General features: G+C 44.0%; 1 protein-coding gene across 1 annotated transcript in view; it reads left to right on the top strand.

Moving 5' to 3' along the window:
- The window catches only part of CASD1 (CAS1 domain sialic acid O acetyltransferase 1), a 256,795-nt gene that overhangs the window by 139,822 nt on the left and 96,551 nt on the right, over window positions 1–20,422 (top strand). The window contains exons 12-13 of the mRNA XM_078663740.1: window positions 7,712–7,868; window positions 12,663–12,742. Coding sequence (XP_078519866.1) covers window positions 7,712–7,868; window positions 12,663–12,742 — 237 coding nt within the window. The remainder of the gene's footprint in view (window positions 1–7,711; window positions 7,869–12,662; window positions 12,743–20,422) is intronic.

Genomic DNA, 20,422 nt, shown 5'->3' with positions numbered 1-20,422 from the left:
GCTAGCTGATACCCTAGGACCGGCCTGGACAATCGGACACAGAGGAAAAGGAGTGTCAGAGGGTGCGGTAGTGAATAGGGCGAAAGGGAGGTGTCGGGCGGGCACAGGGTGTGATTCTCAGGGAAGAGCAGCGCAGATGGGGGGTGGTTTATTACCCATGCATAAGACAGAGAGCGGGGGTGACCACTGCCTGGGGGAGATGCTTGCGAGGGTGGGGAGTCATGCTAAGGATCGACAGCGTGCACAGAGTGGGTCTGGTCAAGGCATCTAAAATGACTGCCGTGCACGACAAAAGTGTGGCATTTGAAAAAAGGCAAGATGGCGCAGACAATGTTTTTCAACACTTCCTGATTTCCTTCGAATCGAACGTTAACAGACGTTGGGGCATATTACCAAAGTTAAGCGATATTTATCCCTAACGATGCTTAGCAACGATTTTTTTACCGCTAAGCATCGTCAGAAATTATCGCAGATAAACCTTGCTATTATCAAGGTTTATCGCAAATACGATAAAAAACGACCGCAATGCATTAATATCGCTGAAAACTCAGCGATATTCATGCATTACCGAGCTAATGCTCTTAGCCATGTTATCCACCTCCCATTGGATAACATGCCTTAGAACTGCTCAGGGCAGGTGCTAGCTTTTGGAGATATTCGCGCTTATCGCGAATATTTCCAAAAGTTGATAATAGGAGATAGCGATGTTAGCGACTGTTTCCAGTCGCTAACATCTTGGCATGCCCACTTTGCATGTCATTAGTGATAAATATCACTCACATGCAAAGTGGGGCCCAAGATGGTCGCTATCTCCTACTAGCCGTCGCCAACTGGTGTTAGCAACAGCTAGGTAATACAGATATAATTTTATCTCCGCGAAGCGGAGCGCTGTTACAGATATATATCTTTTTTTGAACGTTAATTTCTCAAAATCCACTGGAGCACATATATTGAGACCTAGCAAAGGCACATCGGACTACCAGTCCCTATAATTTTGCCAAGTTTCGTGCAAATCCATTCAGCCGTTCGATTATTATTATTTTTTTTTTTTTTGCCTCGCGGGGCCCTTTTAAAACCTCCACATCAAACCTAAGAGGTCAAGGAGGATCTACTACGCCCCCTTATGGTCATTTGCCCCTTCGCTTTGGCCTCCTCTTGTCTCTCGATCCTACCGAGAGACAAGATGGCGGCCGCTACGGACTGTTTGCAATGTTTACAGACGCCGGAGAACCAATCAGCTTCGCAAACCTCCGTTACGCGAAGCGGAGCGCTGTTACAGATATATATCTTTTTTTGAACGTTAATTTCTCAAAATCCACTGGAGCACATATATTGAGACCTAGCAAAGGCACATCGGGCTACCAGTCCCTAATATTTTACCAAGTTTCGTGCAAATCCATTCAGTCGTTCGATTATTATTATTATTATTATTTTTTGCCCCGCGGGGCCCTTTTAAAACCTCCACATCAAACCTAGGGGGTCAGCGAGGATCTACTATGCCCCCTTATGGTCATTTGCCCCTTCGCTTTGGCCTCCTCTTGTCTCTCGATCCTACCGAGAGACAAGATGGCGGCCGCTACGGACTGTTTGGAATGTTTACAGACGCCGGAGAACCAATCAGCTATGCTTCACAAAGCTCCGTTGCGCGAAAAGTACGCGTACTGGAGCGCTGCCCGGTCCGCTGTTACAGATATATATCTTTTTTTAAACGTTAATTTCTCAAAATCCACTGTAGCACATATATTGAGACCTACAAAAGGCACATCGGGCTACCAGTCCCTACAATTTTGCCAAGTTTCGTGCAAATCCATTCAGCCGTTCGGGCTAAAAGTGAGGCCAACCGCCCTATGGAAAACTCAATGTTAAAAACACGTTTTGGGACCCCCCTTTTTTCTCGACCCCCCCTGGACGAACCCCCCCCCCCCCCAATTTTCAGGGGCTGCTCAGAAACAAAATGTGCCATTTTCCTGAAAATTTCAGCCAATTCCGTCCACAAACGCCAAAGTTATTAGACATAGAATTTTCAAAAATCCCATAGAGAAAAAATCCTAACTATATATACCTACTGGCGACCGCCAGTAGGTAATATATATATATATATATATATTTTTTTTTATTCTCTCTATTGAGTGATGCTTTGCGCGAAATGGAGTGAGGGGTCGAGGGTGGGCTCTGATTCGTTTTTGGACGCCGAACAATAACTTTTTCAGAGTTTTGCCAATACTGTAGTTGTTTTAAGATAGCGTTCCACGACGTCATTGTGAGGAACACTTCAGTGCTTATTTATGTTGTAGCTTTGCTACACTCGGGGAGTTTGGAAGCTACCAGTTTGTCGCCGCAATTAATTGAGAGTTTTGGTTAAAAATACTTTTGCTGGAGCCCAATATTCTCGGACACCTCGTCGGCCTCGCATGGGCATGTGCTGTCTGTGCGCAGAGCCAATTCAGCTCTTACTCACACTGAAGTCGATACAATGATCCCTAAAGAGGTCGCTTAATAATACATCCTCATGTTAAAGCTGCGAGGAAAGGCTCCCTGGAAGGAAGCACATGAATCTAATAGGCAGTGACGGGGGACGCCCTACAGCACAGGTTCCTAATTCGAAAAAAAACACGTGGTGAAAAAGTGCGTTGAGAGTTTTCCGCAGGGATGTCTGGAAAATTAAAACTTTTTGATGATGTCCCCGACGTTTTGCAATCCGTGCGATGGCTCTCGTGCGCGATCCTACAATGTACTTACACTAGGTCCCTAGGAGGACTTATTTCACATTGTGTAAACTCCAAACATCTGTGGTGAACACGCGAAGAAAATACTTTCAAACTGAAATTGCCAACAATATTGAAACTGAATTACCTTTACCATCAATTATTAATTATAAGGTCTCCGCTCTTATCCCCCACCCCCCTATACCTTCTGTTCCTACCCTGCCCGGTCTCCAACCTTGCCCCCCTCCCCGGATCTCTCGCTGCCCATTGCCAGCCTGCTCTGCCTTCCTTCACTGCCAGCCCCCCTCCCTCCCCGCAGCACAGCCAGGCAGCCCTCTGTGCGAGCAACGGGGGCCGCAGCCCAGACATGAATACAAGCCCCCACCCAACACCTCACCTCCAATACGAGACGCCAGAGTGAGGGGCGGGGTGAGGGAAATCTCATATACTCGTAAGAGAGAGGGCATTGAGGTGCTGGACATCCGCGGGGGGAGGGGAAGAGTCCTGTTGCAACCTCCGCAGTAAGTCCGTCTATTTGTAGTCCGTCCCTTGGTTATACTTGGTGTGCCTCACTGCCCCACGGTTGAAGGTGCGAGGTGTCAGTACATATATATATGTGGGACTTGTAAGTGTCTTCCTTTCTGGCCTTCTCATCCCGCCCCACGTCCAGCCTCTCATGAAAAAATCAGAGTTGGGCATTAACTCCGCATTAAAGCCTCGTGTATCGCAGGCCTTGAATTTAGACTGTGACTGCAGAGCCGCGGGTCTGCTGTCCCTCGCCGGCCTCCTTACCACCCCAGCCCTTTCAGTAGGATTCAAACAAATTCTGCTGGTATTGCTGCTTCAGGATTCCAGTTGCAAACCTGTTGGCAGCTGTGCAAAGCCTTGTTGCATGTCTTCTAAGGTGAGACCCCAGTCGCTGGATTTTAAACCTCCACCGAGTGAGACACATGAAGTGCGATACGATGTTTTACACTAGAGCAGAGAACGGACGGGGAAGGGACAGCAGCGAGCGGACGGGAAAGGGAGAGCAGAGCGGGAAAGGGAGAACGAGAGAGAGAAAGAACAAGGGGGGGGCGGGATACAAAAACACGGACAGCGGAAGGGGGGCGGGACACAAAAACACGGACAGCGGGAGGGGGCGGGATACAACGGGAACAAAAAGACACGGACATCGGGAGGGGGCGGGATACAACGGGACAAAAAGACAAGGACGGCGGGAAAAAAGACGGCGAGAACGAGGAAAGAGCAGCCTACCTCAACTTTACCTATTATTTACAACAAGGGGTGGTGATGGACAGAGTCTCTGAATTAAGCAGAGTACTCTCACCCAGTCAAGAGATCAGGGCTAGATCCAACACCGTTTTTTAGCTCATTGCACCATCCCAGTTTCAGAACCTGGCTGTATGCAAATTAGTCTGTCCCTGGCCCAGTGCATCATGGGAACAGGGTAGACCAGACTACAAAAGCCAATTCTTACACTGGGAAGGAAACAAGCTTCCGGGGACCGGTTTCTGGCATTTCAGCTGTCTTCGGCCCGGCTTGCTTGAATCCTGATGGTGCAATGAGCAAGGGACTCACATCTGAGTATACCCTTCCACGCTTAGGGTGGACAAAATTATTTACAACAAGGGGTGGTGATGGACAGAGTCTCTGAATTAAGCAGAGTACTCTCACCCAGTCAAGAGATCAGGGCTAGATCCAACACCGTTTTTTAGCTCATTGCACCATCCCAGTTTCAGAACCTGGCTGTATGCAAATTAGTCTGTCCCTGGCCCAGTGCATCATGGAAACAGGGCAGACCAGACTACAAAAGCCAATTCTTACACTGGGAAGGAAACAAGCTTCCGGGGACCGGTTTCTGGCATTTCAGCTGTCTTCAGCCCGGCTTGCTTGAATCCTGATGGTGCAATGAGCAAGGGACTCACATCTGAGTATACCCTTCCACGCTTAGGGTGGACAAAATTATTTACAACAAGGGGTGGTGGTGGACAGAGTCTCTGAATTAAGCAGAGTACTCTCACCCAGTCAAGAGATCAGGGCTAGATCCAACACCGTTTTTTAGCTCATTGCACCATCCCAGTTTCAGAACCTGGCTGTATGCAAATTAGTCTGTCCCTGGCCCAGTGCATCATGGGAACAGGGCAGACCAGACTACAAAAGCCAATTCTTACACTGGGAAGGAAACAAGCTTCCGGGGACCGGTTTCTGGCATTTCAGCTGTCTTCGGCCCGGCTTGCTTGAATCCTGATGGTGCAATGAGCAAGGGACTCACATCTGAGTATACCCTTCCACGCTTAGGGTGGACAAAATTATTTACAACAAGGGGTGGTGATGGACAGAGTCTCTGAATTAATCACCACCCCCTTTTCTGAATCGTACCTCAACTTTACCAGCAGCAAAATGGCGGCTTCAAGCTTCAGATATTTTTCGGATTTGGGGGCGTGGTTTGCTGGCCTGAGTGACGGACTACGTCACGAGCTAAAGAACAGCAAAAATGACGCCCCCAAATCCGAAAAAGACGGAGCCTATTTGGAGTGACGGCTCTCTCCTCCAATGGCTGGCCTCCATTTAGGAAGACAGCCAATGAGAGAGAGCCAAAATTAGAGGCGGGATATAGAGCCCCTCTAAGAAACATAAGATCTCTCTACTTCCGGTTCTTCGAACCGGATAGTACCGAGACCTAAAAAACGAGCTCCTCTCCCGGCAGTGGTCTCTTTGCGTTGTCACCAGTTTCTAGAATACGCATTTCTGTTTCTCATTAGCTGCCACCCCCTGAGCTTAGGTCTGACTGCGAGGTTACTTGTTTTGTGTTTGACGCTTTATTTATATTTCGTGCATTCCCACTGATTTGTTCTTCGCTGTCTGTATCTATCATATTTTTTTAGAGAACATGAAGATCTGCCCTAATTCATAATCTGTGCGATCTCTTTGAAATTTGTAAGCTTTCCTTTCCTTTATTTTGTCTTCTTCCTTCTTCAATCTAGTCAACCTATCTTTCCTTAATTTGGCCATTTCCTCTGTTTGCTCTAGCTGCCCCAATTCATCATTAATTTCATCGATCTCTTTCAAAAGCTGCGCTCTGTCTATATTTGCGTATTTGATGAGAATTAGTACGAGTCTTCTTGATGAGTCCAGGTTACTCTCCGCCCATTCCCTCATTAAATCCGGATTCGGGTCCTCATAACTTGGAGCATTTAATATTTGCAGGCCTCTCTGTATTCTGCCTACATCTATATACTTTTGAAGCAACTTCGATTCCCACCATTTACTCTGTTCACTTTTCATCTTTTTTTCAGGTTTTTAAAAATTTTCTTTTAAGGAGTCTGTGTCTTTATTTCTACTGGCGTCCGATTGTTTGACACATATCATTCTTGTGGGGCTGTATGAGAACATGTCCATTGCAGCAGCCTCCCTGTCTTTAACTGTGTGGCGGACATAGTGCAATATTTGTATTTCGCTATGTATCAGTTCCAAAAACTATCTCGGCAATCCCGCGTTTTTGTGTGCTAACGCTGGTTTCCTCTTCTTAGAAATAGATATATACATATATATAGATATATAAATCTATACATATATATATATATAGATAGATGGATAGAGGGCCTTTGGGTGTGCTCTGGTCTGCCATTGGTCTGTCTAAATGTAATTTACACTCTGCTTCATATCATGAAAGTGTACTGCATGGGGTAATGGTTCAGTCTACATCAATCGTCGACTCTCTTGCCCTGTGAATGACCTCATTTTCTGATTCCATGTGTATACCCGCCTGACAATTAGTGTGTTTCAACGGCAGGGCTGTTTTCTCCATTTCTAGTTCCCTTTTTATTTTTTAGCTTCTACTCTTTTTATTTTAATGTTTCGTAAGAGAATACTACAGCTCTCCAGGCCGTGCTAACATGTTGCTGCTTACTTGCCTCTTATGTCATCTGTAGAGCGCTGCATCCCACGTAGTCACTTCCTGTAAATCAGGAGACCATTGTGGAATGCTGTTGTACACTGTGTATCATTCTTCTAACATTCAAAGGTGGCCACCAAGTTGGTTCTAATCATGGCGGCCAATCTGGAACTTTAAAATGATAGACTATTTACACTACCACTACCTCTGCATGACCTACAGCCACAGCTATGTTTAATTTGTTAATGCAAGCACATGCCGGCCATGTTTAGATGGCAGTATATCTTTCTTCTACTTGTATTCTTTAGTTTATTGTGTATATGTTGTTAAGTTTGTATGTGTTTTATTACGGTAGTGTCAACGAGTGAATACTAGAAAGAGTCAGTGGATGGGTGTATAGATGCATGAGTGTAAAGATGAGTGACGAAGAGAATGTATAATGACTTACTGAGTACATAAACCCATCAGTAACACAACAAAACTTTCATTTATGAGCCAGACTTATTGGCTTTCCCATTGCTCTTCATCCAGTTGTTTTATGAGCAGGATGTAAAGTTGGGACAGATGACCTAGCTGCATAGTGTCCCTCTATACATTTAGAGTGATTTATACTCTAAGCCAGTCGGAGAACATGATACATTTTTAATGTGAATTGAACTATGGTGTAAGATCATCAAAGGATCATTCTTCATTAAATGTCACTCATTCTGCCATTGGTATGGCCTTGCAGCATCAAGGGGGTTCACTGTCTTCTCACCCTAGGTTTGAGGATTCCACTGGAGGCTAAAATCCTGTGTTGTTTGTGAGTTGTAACTTTCCGAGTGTATAATGAAAATCATTGGTATTTTTTGGTTAATAATTCGATATGTTACAAGTTTGTTTGGTGTAGGGGGATGTGTAACCAAGGTTTATTTTTTAATTGCCCTTTGCATGTTTCTGTATTTATGGAGGTTTTATGTCTTGTGAGCAAAGAGTGTCAAACATGTATCATGTCAGCTGTTGGACGGTACTCCAACTGAGAAAGTTAAATGTATTTTTTGTGTACTGAAAATTGCATTCAGTGAAAACTAAGTTTGTTAATCAGTATCCTTTTCTGTTGTTGTTGCAGGTAGTATTTCGTCTCAACTTCCTGGTTGTGGTCTTGTGTATAGTCATGGATCGACCATACCAGTTCTACTATTTCGTTCCACTAGTCACTTTCTGGTTTGTCGTCATCTATGGCTCGCTAGCAGTCTGGCCGCAGATTATCCAGAAGCAGGCCAATGGTAAAGCAAAAGTCTCTTGTTTTGTTATTTCAATAACCATTATTGTAATTATACTAGTTGCTAGTGAAGGTCTACTAATACATGGTGACTACATTGTAAAATTAATAAAACATTCTTAATAGTTTTTATTTTTAAAAGAAAGAGATCACGAAAACATGAAATTTCTAATAGGCATACCAGTATAGGAGCAGGTTCTATCTATCGTTTTCATATATTTAAATATGGGTCCTTTAAATAGAGTAACCCCAAAATGTGATGGATATTTCACCGTAAAAGCGTGATTTCTCTTTAAAAAAATCTTTGCAAACTTTGTAGGCAAAATTAACATTTTATACACATTGTATTAGCTAGCTTTTGTCAATTGGCTAATTAAGATTTGTGCCATTAAGACGGGTTCAACCTGGTTCAATTCAGATCTGGATTGTTAAAGATGAATGCTCAGTAGTTAATGTAAAGTAAGTCCATAATTTGTTAGAAGAACTATGGAAAATTCCCTACTGTAGGTTCTAGCCAATGTCTTCACCTGAAAAAGCGAATTGATTTTATTGGTATTCATCTGAAGCCAAAAAGAAATATTTTGTCTTTCTAATTCACAGTCTGTTTTACCTTCAGTAAGTTCTGCGGATAGTTTTTAGAGAATTATTTGATGCATTTAAATGTCTGAAAGACAAAACTCTTCTGGGTGCGCCTTAAATTAAAGTCTGCTCAATTCTGAGAAACATTCCAGGGCCTCATATAAAGTGCCTTGTAACGGGACTGGTCATTCCGCCCTCCAGAGTTACCATCTCTTACATTAACTCTGGCGATTGAAAAAACGCCATTACACATTGGACCCTAAGGTTTCACTAAGTCATGGCTAATAACTAGGGTAATCAAAATTTACTTCCTCTCATTACCTAGTTATTCCATATTCAATAAAGAATTTTCACCCTGACATTCCTACTGTATTAAGCAGCCAGAGTCTCTCGGGAATAACATTGTTCCTGCGGTGTTTGATAATTACTGATAATTCTATGGACTGTAACTACTGTTACCTAGCCCATCAGAGGTTATGAGTAATTCGTAATAATTGGCCTGGCATCTAAAACGTTAAAGCTCCCATTTGTGTTTATCTGCTTTTGACCAGTAACTGGCTATTATTTTTTTATTTGAGCTTGTGCCGCCTTTTGTTTGTTGATCTTGATTTTCCCTCTACTAGACACTCGTGCAACCAGCTGCCTCCATTCCCAGGGTGAGACTTTTAAAGCTATGTTGTGGGTGGCACTACTGCTACATATAGTTAGAAAGAAAGGTGTCGGGTCAAATACTTTAGATGTGTTTCCCCCCTTCATCCCTCCTACATTGGAATAGTTCCCCAATCTATATACACTGTAATTAATACATACATAGCCACAATCCTAAATGTTTTCATGTCTTGCTGACAAAGAACTGTTATTTCTTTTAACCATGTACAACTCCTGGCCCTGGATGATAAGCTGAATGATATGTAGCTCTATGTGCAGCCCTTAAAAAGTGGACAACACTGTGGGGAAAACGGTACTTTCAACCATCCTCTCTGTGTGGGTCTAGGGTGGCTCTACAAGAAACGTGTTCCCTATTGTCTCCCACCTCAAGGTACCTACTATCACTCCACCGAGCTGTTGAAGAAAGATTGGGTCATCCTTATCTCACCGCTGATGAGTAAACACCACCATCAGCTGTCTTTTGCACTGCTTCACAAGAGTAGGCATGACTGAGCCTGAGAAAGTGAAGATAGTTTTTTTCTGATAATGCACTGTGATTCATGTACAGCAGGTCCCTCATTATATGCAGTCTTTTCAACGGCTTGGTTGGAGAGTCCCCTCCTTAAGTGTAAGATTTTGATAGTTCCATTTTTGCTACTGGTCAAGTGGCCGCTTGCTCTTTCAACGTGCCCTACCACCACCACACTCATTTGACCCAGGAATATAAACCCATCCGTAGCCCACTACAGCTTTGCCAAAGTCACCTGGCATGTTTCCTGGCATGTTAGTCATAAGATCCTTTTCAGGCCAGGTGCATTGGGAGAGAAGTTCTCCCATCCCCGTCTGTCTGGCTGTTTGAAATTGCTGCTTGTAAGCCAATATCTCATTTCACCAGTATTAAAGTGTACTTTACAACGTGTCAAAACGTCCTAGTTATTTTCCTTTCAGACATTCGTCAATGTGCCTAAAGCAGTTCCTCACATGAAGGTGTATAACATACTTTTGACAAAGGAGGGGAATGCTAGGAGGGAGACTTTGCTGCATATGTCATTTTTGATAAGGATGAAGGCTAACATATAGTATTAAGCTTCAAAAGGATGATTCGCTCAATTTTTTCAAATTAATCACTTAAATATTTATAAGCGGTACCAAAACTAAACCTCTGTTGAGGAAATGTGAAGCAAGCATGGTAAAATGAAAAATTCAATAATCCTTTTCACTGTTGTTTTAGTCTAATCCCAATATCTGCTGAATTGTAAAGGCTTGCGGCACTTACACTGCAAGACTATTTACTTGATTATTGGGTTTTAATAAAAAGAGAACAACACATTGAGTATTATGAAGTTAACATGTTTGATGCAATAAGCATCATAATGCCAACAAAGGGCAGGAATCAACCTGGTCTTGTAATTCCCCCAGACTCCTATTAAATTTGTGTACTCATGAGAGAGCCATTCCAGTTCAGATGGAGGGCCCTTGTTCCCAACCTTCTATGATTTTGATTGATGCACTTTGGAACCTTAAATGGCAGGTCACCATTTTAGAACATAAATAGCATATTCTCTACAGAGTTTAATAGTGATAAAATCTTTTCAAATAAATACAAAAGAAAAACACAAACAAATGATCCACGCCCAAATTAATACAAGGGTCTGAACAACTGCCACTTCACCTGTACCACAAGAGACTACAATGTTTGAAGTTTCATAAGGAAACATAAGAAAATTAATATTCATAACATTTCAAATGTATACCTAAAATATTTGTATACCTTTACACCTCTCTCCTGAGTGGGTGAGAATATATATACATATATATATATATATATGTATATATATATCACCTTTTGGCCCCCTTGCGGGTAGTTGTGGCGCACTTTTCCAAGCGGTGTGTAGCTCCGCGGCAGGACCAAAAGGTGACGAATATTATTGGGTAGTGGCAGCCACCAGGGACCGACCCCTGGTAAAGTCGTCTGCATGCTTTAAAATGGTGCGCAAGGGGATCGCGGTAAAGGTGTACTGGCGAACTACACAGACATCACCCACTGGAGGGAAAGAATTGTGAGGCTGACTACAAAGACCACAAGGCTCCACACCGTAGTCCACCGTGTAGCCCACTAGAGGGTTAATCACTGCGATATAAAGGAAGCAAGTTGTTGGTCTCTGAAAGTACGGCCCCCAGATGTCTGAAGCTCCTCCTCTGAAGAAGGCCAAAGGTTGACCGAAATGCATTAGGAAGGACCACCGGAGCTTGAATTGTAAATAAAAGGACTACCGGAGCTTGGACTGCAATACATTTTTTTTTAAACTACCGCGATGTGTGCGGCTCATTCTTTCTATCCAAGAGAGGCTATGTGATATATGTATATATATATATATATATATACATACATACATACAAACACATATACATACACATATATTTATTTATTTATTTATTTATTTATTTTGGGATATGCATAGCGTGGCTAATCACCCATGAGGGTCTCTAGGCATGGGGGCATTGTGATTTGTACATCATGAGGTAGGGAATGCACACCTATTGTAAATATTAATCAAATGTTTCTCAAAATTACTCCGTTATGCGTGCTCCTTGGAAAACTGCCTTACCCAAACGGCACTTGAGGTAAAATATAAAGTAATTTGGGGCGACCATACGTCCCAACTCAAAGGCACAGCTTGCAGCAAACTTGTTGCTTTCACGTTCCTAACTCTGTATTCCAATTGTATTCCGTCGTTATTCCATGTAATCGTTCACTGATTTCAACTTGTGTTATTCATCTGTTTAGTTTCCACGTTCACAGAATCATGCCAATTTTCCAGGTTTCAGTGAACGATTACATGGAATAACGACGGAATACAATTGGAATATAGCGTTAGGAATGTGAAAGCAACAAGTTTGCTGCAAGCTGTGCCTTTGAGTTGGGACGTATGGTCGCCCCAAATTACTTTATATTAGACATTGTGATTTGCCCAGAATCACAGGATGTTGAACAGATGCCCAGACTGACCTGGATTCCCAGCTCCAAAATCAGCAGCTCTGGTTGTATTGACTCAATGGAAAATAAAATATAATAATTTAGGATTGGGTTCTATTTTGAATTTCTTGAAGTATGTGGTGTGTTGTATCTGATCATCTAAATATCACTTTTTTGTTATTAGCCAACATGTTTCTCATAGACTCCTGGAATTATAGGGCCCATGGACAATCTCACTAATTTTATCAGCTCTCACTCGTTCCAATTTGGTAGGGGAAATATTCACAAACTCATTATTCAGGTGTAGGAGGTAGGCATCAAACACATACATCTCTGTCATATGCAGTTATAGAGTATATAGAGTATGTACACAAGGAAAGTTATACTGAGTAAAGGAAGATTTAGCATATAGTACTCCTTGATCCAGACTTGATACGTAAGCTGCTTGTCTCCTTTATCAGTGTTAACCCAATGATAGAGCACAGTGTATTATTGATGTATTGCTGTTATAAATGTTGTATAAACAATTGCTGTACAATGTCTGCTCCACGTTTATGAAATTAAAACTTTTCATTATATTCTCTTGTCCCACAGGGAACAGATTATGGAACTTTGGCTTATTGCTGAAGCTTGCTTTTTTGCTACTAATCATTTGCTTTCTAACCTATTCCCAGGTTTGTATCTTCTTTTTGTTTTATTGTTTAAGTAGACCATTTTGATGGTTCGTTTTGGTATATTCCTGATGCCTCTGCCTCTTTTTGTGGTGCTTTATTCAAGACCGTTAAATTATGCAACTACACTATGTAGCAACCTCTTATAATGAACTATATCATTCCCCTCGACCAAAAAATGGTTGAATCAGTCCCACAAAGTTTGAGCCATAGACATCAATGATTACATTTGGATCCTTTTAGCATGTATAATAACAGTAGCAATCGCACTAACTCAAACAAAACCTCAGCAAAGCCAATAGCTTCGGCTGCCAAGCTGACGGCTTTACCAGTGCCTACTTCTTTTGAATACTTTTTGTTAAACTATAACAAAAACCATTAAAAGATGGTCACCCATGTGTGCACATGCATTGAAATACAAAGGTGACCAACTTGAAATATTTTTGTAATAATAAACACAAATATTCTAAAATGGCTCATAGTGGAAAGGCATACATGTGTACCATGTACACAAATTGGTGGCCGTCTTTTAATAATTTATGCAATAGTTTTACTAAAACTTTTCTACAAAGGCTGCTTGAGAACACGTAGAGGACTATCTTCATAACTTTTTAATGAAGCTCAACAAAGATTCAAACGTGGCCAAATTTGTGGACACGTATGCATCCAGCCAGGGAGCCATTTTAGAATGCTTTGTTCCAGGATTTAGCTAATGAAGTATGCATGCATGCATGTCAAGACACACAAGTGACCCGTTGGCAGTGTACGGGAACCTGCCAAACCCTCACTAAGCAAAATATGAATGAACAATAGCAAAAAAGCATGCATTGTCCTCTGAACTCTGCCATGGAAGTGCACTATTTTCTGTGTGGATGACAGCAGAATGCCATCACTCGCACAAAAAAAGGGTGAAGTGTTCTGACCCTTTCCCCACGCTGTATAGCAGGGTTCTCCAGAGTCTGTCCTGGAGGGCCGGGTCCATGCCAGATTTTTAAGATAACTACATGTTCGAGGCATATGAGCTGCAGATTACACAATATGCATAGATGGCCACCTAGTGTTGGGCCCGGATGTTTGCAGTTTGTTTTGTTGCAGAAAAGTCTTTGGAAGTCACGGGATAGGTGACTCCTCCTTTGAATGATACTGCGCATGGGCATCGGCTCCATCCCCAGATTGTTTTTTTCCGCCACCAAGCACGGATGTGTTTCCAGCGCTCCGTGTTGGAACCGATTTCCTTTGGCGCGCAATCCTCACCAAATTACAGAAATTAAGTTTCAAACGCTTTTCCAGTCGACGCTACTCTTCAACTCTGAAGACTTCGATTCCGGTCGTCGTCGACGGCCTTTGGGCCTAACTAGGCCTCGAATCCAGCTCATGGAAAGGATGCCTTTTAAAAAGTGTTCTCAATGTGGGTCGTAGTTTCCCCACACCGACCTTCATGAAGTGTGTAACCTTTGCCTCTCCCTGGAGCACGAGGCCAAAGACTGTTCCGCTTGTGCCTCTTTCCGCTCCAAAAAGACTATCCGGGACCGAAGAGCGAGAAGAACAATGGCTCGATATTCAGCTTCGATTCCGGACGACATCTTTGAAGAAGGCGTCAACGTTCCAGAACAACACGACGTTGACAGCAATTCCGAGGCAGAAGACTCCGAAGTCGAGGACATCACTCCAGCACAGCGGTTCGTAAGTAAGACCGTCAACCCCGACCCTTCCTTGACACACCCAAAGAAGGCCCCAGTCACACCCTCGCCCTCGGGTACACATTGACACACTGCTCTACTGACCCACCTTCGGGCCCGGCTAAGAAGCTAATTAAGCCATCAGGCGACTCTGGCTCGAGTCGGCCTTCGCACGGTGCCGGCGCACATTTACCGGTACAAAAGGGGGTGGTGATGGACGGAGCATCTGAACCAATCAAACACTCACACCCAGTCAAAAGATCTGGGTTTGATCCATCATCGTTCTTTAGCCCACTCTGCCACCCCAGTTCAGACATGGCTATATGCAAATCAGTCTGACCCTGTGCCTCATGGGAACAGTCCAGCCCGAACTGCCAAGCCATGCCTTCCCTGGACCGGAAACAAGCTTCTGAGGACCGGTTTCTGGCATTCCAGCCGTCTTCAGCCCGGCTTGCTTGAATCCAGTGGCAAAGTGAGCAAGGGACTCACGTCTGAGCACACCCTGCCACACTTATGGCGGCCAAAGCGGTACAAAAGGGGGTGGTGATGGACGGAGCATCTGAACCAATCAAACACTCACACCCAGTCAAAAGATCTGGGTTTGATCCATCACCGTTCTTTAGCCCACTCTGCCACCCCAGTTCAGACATGGCTATATGCAAATCAGTCTGACCCTGTGCCTCATGGGAACAGTCCAGCCCGAACTGCCAAGCCATGCCTTCCCTGGACCGGAAACAAGCTTCCGAGGACCGGTTTCTGGCATTCCAGCCGTTTTCAGCCCGGCTTGCTTGAATCCAGTGGCAAAGTGAGCAAGGGACTCACGTCTGAGCACACCCTGCCACACTTATGGCGGCCAAAGCGGTACAAAAGGGGGTGGTGATGGACGGAGCATCTGAACCAATCTAACACTCACACCCAGTCAAAAGATCTGGGTTTGATCCATCACCGTTCTTTAGCCCACTCTGCCTCCCCAGTTCAGACATGGCTATATGCAAATCAGTCTGACCCTGTGCCTCATGGGAACAGTCCAGCCCGAACTGCCAAGCCATGCCTTCCCTGGACCGGAAACAAGCTTCCGAGGACCGGTTTCTGGCATTCCAGCCGTCTTCAGCCCGGCTTGCTTGAATACAGTGGCACAGTGAGCAAGGGACTCACGTCTGAGCATACCCTGCCACACTTATGGCGGCCAAAGCGGTACAAAAGGGGGTGGTGATGGACGGAGCATCTGAACCAATCAAACACTCACACCAAGTCAAAAGATCTGGGTTTGATCCATCACCGTTCTTTAGCCCAATCTGCCACCCCAGTTCAGACATGGCTATATGCAAATCAGTCTCACCCTATGCCTCATGGGAACAGTCCAGCCCGAACTGCCAAGCCATGCCTTTCCTGGACCGGAAACAGGCTTCCGAGCGCACATTTACCGGCACCGAAAAAGACAACTTCACCGGCTACGCCGACATCCAAACCATCGGTGCCAAAACATATCACTACTCCTTCAGCATCGAAACCCAGGTCGGAACCAAGCAAACCCGCTTCAGATTTGAAAAACCACCGGAACCGGAAAAAACATTGAATCCTAAAAATATACCGGAGCCGAAAAAATCCTCACAATCGAAAAAAGCTTTGGAGCCAAAAAAGACTCCTGCTTCTCCGGTTAAAGACATTGTAGCCAAAAACCCAAAACAAACCGCTTCGGTGCCGAAACCTTCCTCCGCACCAAAAGATCGGCATCCTGCAGAGGACTTACTTTATCCAGACCCAGCTCAGAAGACTCTAGCTAAAGATCCACTCGCTGGACAGCTAATTTCGGCTTCAAAAAAGCGACCACTGGACACACCAGCTGCGCATTCAAAGAAAAAGGACCTGGCTATCTCTCCCTTAAGACTGCTTTCCCCTTCTCTTTCACCTGTACCATCACCACATCCTCCCATACCACAACATCCCCCTGCATCCTCTATCATACCAGACGATGACAACCGGGATGATAGCTCTGACGATATGGGGGGGTAACATACCTGATCCAGCTACTCCTACAGGATCACCTGACCCGTGGGATGATTATAACACTCCAGATGTCCCAAATGTCCCTCAGGATGACATATATCCCTCAAGGCCTTCCCCACCAGAAGACACTATGGGTTTCAATCAATTAATTCACAGAGCTGCGCAATATCATGGAGTAGACATGCATACAGGCCCTGTAGATGAAGGCTTCCTAATGGATACCTTTGATAATGCACAAAGTTCCTCATCCATTTTACCAATGCTTAAAGGAGGAATTAAGCATGCTCCTGATGTCTTCAAGGACCCAGTCAGAACTTGGGTCATTAAACCTCGTATAGAGAAAAAATATAAAGCTACCCCCTCAGACCCAGCATACATTAAAGGCCCAGTACCACTGGACTGACTTGTAGTTTCCAATCCACGCAAGAGAGCAAACTCACAAACATCAGGTGAAGCTTCACCACCAGATAAAGAGTCTAAGCTACTTGACGCATCAGGGAAAAGAACGGCGTCTCAAGCAGCAAACATGTGGCGTATCGCCAATACACAGGCATTATTAGCCAGATACTACAGGGCACATTATGACGAATTAGAATCATTAATGAGGCACCTTCCTGCAAAGTACAAGGATAGAGCAAATGAGCTCATCCAAGAGGGGAAAAATATTACAAACATCTCTATCCGATGTGCACTTGATGCAGCAGATACTGCCTCTAGGGAAGTTAACACCATCGTTCTATTACGTAGACATCCCTGGCTACGTATATTAGAGTTCAAACCTGAAGGACAAAGTACCCTTCTTAGTCAACCCTTTGATGAGCAACACATATTCGGACCTAACGTAGATGTATCACTTGAAAAAATGAAAAGCTACAGATACCGCCAAATCTATGGGAGCCCTGCAGTCGCAGGCTCCCAGACGTTCATTTTGATGCTCATCCTAGCGAGGTGCCACCAGGGGATACTCTTCAGACACACCTTCTACCTCATACAAAGCCCCTCCACAGTCCACTTACAGCAAGGGCTACCAAAGGGGTGGTTACAGGGGTAACAATAACAAAGGCAGAGGTAAAAATAACAACTCCCGCTCTGCCTCTACTGCTGCACAATGACTCCCTCCCCCTTCCCCGTCCCATTCCACTCCTGTCGAGGGAAGACTTTAACAATACCTGCCAGCCTGGGAAAACATCACATGAGACAGGTGGGTGCTCCAAATAATTCAATCAGGTTACTGTCTAGAACTAACATCTCCCCCCCCCCCCCCAAACATACCACCCAAGCAGCGTCCAATGTCACAAGAACATTTAACACTGCTCAGACAGAAGGTAATATCCCTCCTGCAGAAAAATGCTAAATAAATAGTTCCAGAGCATCAGAAAAACAAAGGAGTATACTCCCTATATTTCCTAATACCAAAGAAGGATGGATCTCTAAGACCCATCCTAGACCTCAGACCTCTAAACATTTACATACAGTCGGAACCTTTTCATATGGTCACACTCCAACAAGTCCTTCCACTTCTGGTACTAAACGACTTCCTTGTCACTGTAGATCTCAAGGATGCCTACTTCCGTATTCCCATCCACACAGGTCACAGAAAATATCTCCGATTTGTGCTAGACGGGCTGCACTACCAGTTCAAAGTGCTCCCATTCGGAGTCACAACAGCGCCAAGGGTGTTTACAAAATGCCTAGCAGTAGTAGCAGCACACTTAAGAAGACAACATATTCATGTCTTCTCATATCTAGACGACTGGCTCCTAAAAGCCAGCTCATACAGCCAGTGTGTACAACACACTCACGCTACTATTCAACTGCTTCACGACTTGGGATTCACAGTAAATCACACCAAATCGCATCTGCAACCCTCGCACATACAACAGTATCTCGGCGCTACAATAAACACCCAACTAACACTAGCTTATCTCTCTCCAGCCCGATAACAAGTGTACAAACTCTCCTAACAAAATTCAAACTGCAACACTCGTTACCTGCTAGAGTGTTCATGAAGCTCATAGGAATGATGGCATCTTGCATATGTGTAGTACCTCACGCAAGACTGCAAATGCGTCCACTTCAAGAGTGCCTAGCATGCCAATGGAACCAGGCTCAAGGTCAACTAACAGACCTAGTGTTGGTAGATGGTCGGACTCATCGTTCTCTGCAATGGTGGAACACCAAAAACCTTTCCAAAGGGCGACTGTTTCTAGAGCCAGTTCCTCAAATAGTCATGACAGCGGACGCATCGCTCTCCGGCTGGGGAGCTCACCTACTGCATCACACCATGCAAGGCAGGTGGACACTGCAACAAAAGTTACTCCACATCAACCATTTGGAGTTGCTAGTTGTGTTTCTAGCCCTAAAAACATTTCAAATTCAAGTGTCAGGCAAAGCTGTCTTAGTCCTCACAGACATTATAACAGCTATGTACTACATAAACAAACAAGGGGAACACACTCTCTGCAGCTCTCTCAGTTAACACAGCAGATATGGAGATGGGCTATACCACTAAAGATCTTCCTCTTAGTCAACACGTCCCAGGAGTACAAAACACTATGGCAGATCTGCTAAGTCGACAAACACAGCAGATCCACGAGTGGGAACTTCATCCGCAAGTTCTTCATCCGTTCTTTCAAATGTGGGGACAACCTCCGATAGACCTCTTTTTCACCCACGAAAACACAAAATGCCCAAACTTTGCCGCCAGATACCCACACCCATTGTCCAAAGGCAATGCGATATGGATGAACTGGTCAAAACTATTTGCGTACGCTTTTCCTCCTCTCCCACTACTTCCGTTAGTGGTACACAAACTACAACAACATTCCCTGACGCTCATTCTAGTCGCTCCAACTTGGGCCAGACAACCGTGGTACACCACGCTGTTGCAGATGTCTGTAGTACCACACCAAAAACTAAACCTATCTCCACACCTAATAACACAGAACCATGTAGAGATCAGACACCCGGACCGAGCTCAGCTCAACCTAGCGATCTGGCTCCTGAGGTCATAGAGTCTGGTTACCTCAACCTTCCTCCAGAATGTATGAACGTTTTCAAAGACACTAGACGTCCCACTACTAGAGCATGTTATGCTGCTAAGTGGAAATGGTTTGTCATATACTGCCAAAACAACCAAATAAATCCTTAAGACGTGTCTATTCAACACATCATAGGATATCTATTACACCTTCAAAAGTGTAATTTAGCCTATACATCTATCAGACTACACCTCGCTGCCATTGCAGCATACTTACAAAATAGACAACATCTATCTCTTTTTAGAGTCCCAGCTTTAAAAGCTTTCATGGAAGGACTCAAAAGAATAATTCCTCCCAGAACGCCACCTGCACCAGTGTGGAACTTAAACATTGTTCTCACAAGATTAATGGGACCTCCCTTTGAACTATTACATAAATGTGAATTGCAATTCCTAACCTGGAAAGTAGCTTTCCTAGTAGCAATTACTTCTCTCAGAAGGGTTAGTGAACTACAAGCATTTACCATTTAAGAACACTTTCTGCAAATGCATCATAACAAAGTGGTTCTTCTACTAATCCTAAATTCCTTCCTAAAGTAATGTCACCATTCCATCTAAATCAATCAGTTGAGCTGCCCATATTGTTCTCGCAGCCTCAAACAGTCGCAGAAAGAGCTCTACACACCTTAGATGTCAAAAGAACATTACTGTACTATATCGAAAGGACACAAACTTTTCGTAAAACAAAACAACTTTTTGTGTCCTTTTCACCGCCACATAAAGGCAACCCCATATCAAAATCAGGGATCGCTAGGTGGATTGTTAAATGCATACAAATATGTTACCACAAAGCCAAACGTACATGAACAATTCCTCCAAAAGTTCATTCTACAAGGAAAATAGGGACTTCAATGGCATTCTTAGGGAACATTCTCCTAGATGATATATGCAAAGCAGCTACATGGCTTACACCGCACACATTCACAAAGCATTACTGTGTAGATGTGCAAACTAAAC

The sequence above is a fragment of the Lissotriton helveticus genome, chromosome 10, assembly GCF_964261635.1.
Source record: "Lissotriton helveticus chromosome 10, aLisHel1.1, whole genome shotgun sequence".
NCBI classification, from domain to species: domain Eukaryota; kingdom Metazoa; phylum Chordata; class Amphibia; order Caudata; family Salamandridae; genus Lissotriton; species Lissotriton helveticus.
Note: the sequence above shows the minus strand (reverse complement) of the source record. Positions and strands in the feature narration are given on the sequence as shown.